Below are 6,411 nucleotides of genomic sequence, written 5' to 3'. Positions count from 1 at the left end.
CCGTCCTCAGGTGAAACCAGGTCTGTCGGGGAGACGAGTCTGAATGAAACAGCACACGAGCTTGGAGCATATATATAAGCTGGGTTGGGAGGGGGGGAAAGGGCGCTTCGACAAAAGAATTTGCATATAAAGAGGAATTTAGCATATTTATGGGAAATGCAGGAATGTAATTAGTACTACATATGCCCGTGCATTATGCAGGATTAGCAGCATCCAAGGGAGGGGATATGGGAAATGCATGTATGTGAATAGTACTAATTATGCCCGTGCATTATGCAGGATTTGTGATTTTTATTCTTTTATTTTAATTTTAATTTCATTTTTTACCTACGTGACTTTACCGAGTATGATTCCTTGCAGTCGCGAAAGCTTCAAATCTCCAAGATATCAAAATGGACGAGCGGCGCATGCATCAGGACGATGAGGAGCTGCAACAGCAGCAGCAGCAGTCTCCAAACAATCGGAAGGCTCCTTCACGCACCAGGCAGAATGCAGCTCAGTCTGTGCGACAGTATCCTCCTGCCTTGGCAGAGGCAGCAACCCAGACTTGTCAGTCTCCACAGGCTCAGCCAGTTGAGCACACCCCACAAGTGCCTAAGGTGTCTTCTGGCAGCAGTCAGCGACCGAGTGGAGAGGCGGCTTCTGATCCAAGCTCCCAAGGTGATCACTTTGACTGCCCCTTGTTCACACACACGTGCTGTCTAGCTATTAAGACATATTTGAGGTGTTTGTAAATTATATAATTTCACTAATAGGGGTTTTCCCCTTTTTTATGGCGACAAAACTGACACCTTTTGCAAGGAATCATGCTTACATTAACCACAATACCTGCAGTCAAATGCAAACAATAAACACAACTCTGATAATGTATGCATTGTCTTTGAAACTGATTGGTCCACACCAGAGACAGCTTTCTTTAGAGTCTCGTCTCATATGGTTTTCGACCAGATGACGCCAAGTATTGTGGTTAATGTAAGCATGATTCCTTGCAAAAGGTGTCAGTTTTGTTGCCAGAAAAAAGGTGAAAACCCCTATGAGTATATTTTGGTACTGGCAAAGGAGGTCCCATGATGACGCCTTTTGGCGTCATCTGGTCGAACACCATATGAGACTAAGCTCTAAAGAAAGCTGTCTCTGGTGTGGACCAATCCGTTTCAAAGACAATGCATACATTATCAGCGTTGTGTTTTTTGTTTGCATTTGACTGCAGGTATTGTGGTTAATGTAAGCATGATTCCTTACAAAAGGTGTCAATTTTGTTGCCAGAAAAAAAAAAGGGGAAAAACCCTATTGGTATATTTTGCTACTGGCAAAGGAGGTCCCATGATGACATCATTTCAATGTATTATTCTGAAAGAAATTGTCCCTGCGTGTACTCGCCTTACCTGTCCGCTTTTTGCCACTTAACCAAATCCTCAGGCTGCGTGAAAGTGGTGTACGACATGCTGATGACTGCAAGCAACTGTGGCAGCAATTGGCCATCCGACCAAGAAGACATATTTCGCCTCCTGGTAAGTTACCTGCTTTCGTTGAAATTCCTCGCAATCACATGTCACAATAAGCATTTGATGTTTTAAAGAATTTGCTCTGCGGTCTGTATGTATGTAGGTGCACGGGAGAGAACATTTTGAAATATTAAAGAAAATCAAGGAAAACCTGGAGCTGATCCGAACGCTGCCCACGGATGCCAATGTGTTGCGCAACCTGCAGCAACAACAGTACGTGAACACGAAATAGACACATCGCTGCTCGTACGAGACAAGTTCCCGATTGCTGCTGTAATTAAATGGTAGCAACAGAAGGGAAGTAATAAAATGATAAAAATAAAAATAATAAAATAATTCTCACGACGTTTCAGCCACAACGCAAGCAGCCGTCCTCAGGTGAAAACCAGGTCTGTCGAGGAGATAGCGTCTGAATGAAACAGCACACGCGCTTGGAGCGTGTATATACGCTGGGTTGGAAGGGGGGGAAAGGGCGCCTTGACAAAATAATTTGCACATCAAGAGGGTTAATTTTTTGGGTTTTTTCTCCCTCCCAGATACGTGACGGAATTGCGTGGCAGGCCGTCCAACCTCAGCCGACACGGCAGCGAGTGTTCACAGGAAGTCTTGGCCGGCAGCCAGGGATCCTCCAGTGCCGGCGAAGGTTCCTCATCAGGTGACACAAGCTTTCCCTGCTCGGCGCAGCACATTTCTCTGCACGGAACGTGGCGGCATGCGCTAGAATTGAAAGACGCGACACAATTTGCCACAGTGATACGCAGTCTTCTTGGTTCTTTCGGTAAAGTCGTCACGTAGAAGGGAAGTAATAAAATAATAAAAATAAAACGCGATAAAATACAATTCTCACGACGTTTCGGCCACAACGCAAGCAGCCGTCCTCAGGTGAAGAACAGGTCTGTCAGACGCTGTCTTTCCGACAGACCTGTTCTCCACCTGAAGACGGCTGCTTGCGTTGTGGCCGAAACGTCGTGAGAATTATTTTATGATGTTTTATTATTTTATTACTTCCCTTCTACGTGACGACTTTACCGAAAGAGCCAAGAGGATGAATTCAATATTACTCGTATATGTGTTGAGGTGTAAATGGTTTTATTGTGAATGCTCATCCACTGGTTGCAGGCGTTGCACAGGATTTTGTGACGGGTGAAGCGAGTGGATCCAATGGTCCCCCACGGCCACCGGACGGAGACAACCCACCGGCCCGGCTTGGAACCCTGCCGGACAGCGGCAAGCCTGGCAACGCTCTTTACAAGTAAGTGCCCTTTAGGTGCATCATCGTCGCCACCTTTAAACATCGTCGTCATTTTTCGATTTAAAGCTTTCGTGACTGCAGGGATTCATCTTCTTGGTTCTTTCGGTAAAGTCACGTAGAAGGGAAGTAATAAAATAATAAAAATAAAACACAATAAAATAATATAATATAATAAAATAATAAATATTATAATAATGTTGCTTTCCTTCTACGTGACTTTACCGAAAGAACCAAGAAGATCGTCATCATTCACGCTCTGAAAAAAATTACAAATAAATGAAAGGGATTCTTTGCTGAAATAACCTTTTCTACTCTGAGACATCTCTTTTAGCAGTGGCAAAATATAGTAGTAGGTTTTTACCCTTTTAAACTGGTACAAAACTGACACCTTTACACAAGGCATCATGTTTGCAATAACCACAACACAAGTAGTCAAAAAACAAACAAAAAGAAGCAAAAAGTACTTTTCGTGATTCTTGTATTTGGTATTAACATTTTGGAGCCTTGTGTGTTGTTGTTTTTGTGTCTCAAGCTTCCTGAAACAAATAGACTGCTTGGAGTTTTTGGAGAATTTCACTTCACGTGGATTGTCGAGTGTCCAACAGCTGATGAACGTCACTCTGCAGGCAAGTTCCTACGGACGCTTCCATGCAAACTACGCGTGTTTTTTTACGTTTACAGGATTGGGATTTATTTTTAAGTTGTGCAAGTTTTTCTGCAACATAAAAAATGCACAAAGAAGCATGGAGAAGATGGAAGGTTGGAATTAAACTTGTAAAGAGTTAATACGTGTGTAGGTGAGGGTGAGTGGTGAGCGTGAGTGGTGAGCGTGAGTGGTGAGGGTGAGTGGTGAGCGTGAGTGGTGAGGGAGAGGGGTGAGTGGTGAGGGTGAGTGGTGAGGGTGAGTGGTGAGCGTGAGTGGTGAGGGTGAGTGGTGAGGGTGAGTGGTGAGGGAGAGGGGTGAGTGGTGAGGGTGAGTGGTGAGCGTGAGTGCTGAGTGGTGAGGGTGAGTGGTGAGGGTGAGTGGTGAGTAGTGAGGATTGTAGTGCCACAAGAGGGGGCTCTGGGACCCTAGGCAGAGAAGCCCTTGGCGGCAGGCGCTAGGATCCCAGGCACCCCAGACAGTTAAGCCCCTTAGCGCCACCAACGGGGGGGCTGTGTGTGCTCTGTGGGATACCTGGGGGCGCACACAACCCCACCCCTCGTTGGGCACGAGGCATAAAAGGGCAGCTCCCTGGACGATCGGGGCCAGTCGCAGCTCAAGACCCGCCAGCCAGCCAGCTTAGGACCCTGGACCCCCTCGTCCCGCTTGTCCTTGTAAGGGCCGGGACGCTGTGAGGGCCAGTGGTGGGACTCTGGGACTCCCGGCTCTACGTCCTTGTGAGGGCGAGTTCCGAGGAAGCCAGAGTCCAGACCCACACCTTGGCTGGGTCGGGTCAGGTAGCCTCCCCTAGGGTAATTGTAGCCGGAGGACCCCAGAGCGTAGCCAGAGTAGTGTATCTAGGCTGTGTACCTAGGCTGTGTATCTAGGCTGTGTACTTAGGCTGTGTACCTAGGCTGTAACAGAGTATCAGGACTGTTGGAGTGTTGTATTGTAATAAAGAAGTTACCTCTACAAGTGTCTCCGGAACCCATTACACGTGGATACCGAAACATGCAAATAAGAAACATTGACAACTGCAAAAAAGTAGATGGGCTTGGGCAAGGGAACATCACTGGACTGCATTGTGGCTGGGAAACAAGACCGGTGTTGGAGTGGCATCCAAAGTAGAGCACACATCACCAAGAGGATGACCACCACAGAAATTCGAGTTGTGAGAATATTAGTTCGTGTGTAGTTGATAGATGGATCGTGGTCACATAGCTCGAGTGAGGAGGCTGAGGAGTCCTGATCCAGTAGTGGGTACAAAAAAAACACATTCCTCCTGCGGAGGGAGCGGGTAGGAACGTTGGGTTGCTCGGTCAATGGCCAACTGTGAGGGCGGGCACAAGCCGTCGTGAGTAGGTTAAACGTTGAGTTTTATAAGGGCACCACGGGGTGACCAGCCCCTCCCCACCCAGCCCCACCTCACCCTCCCCACCCAGCCCCTCCCCACCCCTCCCCTCCCCACCCAGCCCCTCCCCACCCTCCCCTCCCCACCCAGCCGCACCCCTCCCATTTTTGGATGCACGACGGACAGACACAATAATCCCCTGTGGGCTGGTGGAACCAGGTGGTTCCTACCGGTAATACCGACTGATTTTGTACATTAATTGCTCTGAGGAATACACGTCGTCAGAAATTTGAAGAATGTTGTATCGTACACTATGGGAACCTCATTTGCCAGTAAAAATATCATAATTGTTTTTTTACCCTTCTATCTGGCAACAAAACTGACACCTTTTTACAAGGAGTCATGTTTGTATAGACCGCAATACTTGTCTCGGGTGTGGACCAATCAACTTCAAGGACAGTGCATACATTATCAGAGTTATGTCTTTTGTTTGTATTTATGACTGCAGGTATTGCGGTTTATACAAACATGACTGCTTGTAAAAAGGTGTCAGTTTTGTTGCCAGATAGAAGGGTAAAAAACCAATTATCAATGTTGGATCGCTGAACAAAATTTGGTGTGTGTGTGCATATTTTCTGTGTTTCGCTGGATTTTAGGACTTGGATGAACTGGGAGTCCCAGAAGCCAAAAAGCGACTGCTATTGAGTGGAATCGAAGAGCATGGCGTGTCCACCACGATCTCCAGCGAGACGACACTGCAGCGCTCGTCCAGTGAAGAGACAGTCCACCTCAGCTCCGAGGACGACGACGATGACGGCATCGACACCAAGGACGGCATCCTTGCCAAAGTGTTCCCAGCGCTGCGGCCCTTTGGCAGGAATCTGTCCTCTGTCGGCAATCGGTATCGCAAAAGCAGCATTGCCAAATACAATTTGCGAGCGTACGCTCGCCAAGCCGTTGGCCTTCCTCGTGCTGGCAGCTGGGGAGGCAGTAGCAGCCTGGAGGTGCCCAGGAGCAAGATGCCAAAATTGTCTTCATGCTCTGACATCGAAGAAGAAGAGGGGCTGGAGTGAGGAGAGGAGGGGGGTAGCGATAGATGGATGATGGTGGGAGGTTGTGTGGGCCGTGGGATGCACTTTGTATGAAAAGCCCTTGGGGTAAATAAGCTGGTGTCTTTTGATTGAAAGCTTTCGTGACTGCAGGGATTCATCTTCTTGGTTCTTTCAGTAAAGTCACGGTCGACAGACCTGTTCTCCACCTGAGGACGGCTGCTTGCGTTGTGGCCGAAACGTCGTGAGAATTATTTTATGATGTTTTATTGTTATTATTTTATTATTTTCCTTCTACGTGACTTTACCGAAAGAACGACGTTTCGGCCAGAACGCAAGCAGCCGTCCTCAGGTGAAGAACAGGTCTGTCGAGAAGACAGTCTGTTTTTATTTATTATTATTTTATTTCCATTCTACGTGACTTTACCGAAAGAACCAAGAAGATGAATCCCTGCAGTCACGAAAGCTTTAAATCGAATTTCCTTTGAGCTTGCTTGCATAGTTTTTTTTTTTACAGAATGCAGTCAATAAAATATAAAGCTGCATCTTGGCTTTACTACCCAAGGCAGGAACTTGTCTCTTCCAAGAAAGAAGTGAATGACTTATCAGTT

The 6,411-nt window shown here is 47.0% G+C and overlaps 1 protein-coding gene across 1 annotated transcript; it reads left to right on the top strand.

The window, feature by feature from the left end:
* Positions 1-370: 370 nt before the first annotated feature.
* LOC133361985 (uncharacterized) lies at positions 371-6,184 on the top strand. Its single transcript, XM_061580960.1, has 7 exons — positions 371-660; positions 1,420-1,511; positions 1,609-1,718; positions 2,042-2,160; positions 2,625-2,757; positions 3,290-3,383; positions 5,408-6,184. Exons 1-7 carry the CDS (start codon positions 393-395, stop codon positions 5,822-5,824), a joined length of 1,233 nt encoding a protein of 410 aa, XP_061436944.1. The 5' UTR covers positions 371-392; the 3' UTR covers positions 5,825-6,184.
* The last annotated feature ends 227 nt before the right edge of the window (positions 6,185-6,411 follow it).

Source organism: Lethenteron reissneri, unplaced genomic scaffold, assembly GCF_015708825.2.
Source record: "Lethenteron reissneri isolate LAM-NWPU_2019-01 unplaced genomic scaffold, ASM1570882v1 scaffold_1319, whole genome shotgun sequence".
In the NCBI taxonomy this organism is placed as follows: domain Eukaryota; kingdom Metazoa; phylum Chordata; class Hyperoartia; order Petromyzontiformes; family Petromyzontidae; genus Lethenteron; species Lethenteron reissneri.
This window is presented reverse-complemented; position numbering and strand designations above follow the sequence as displayed.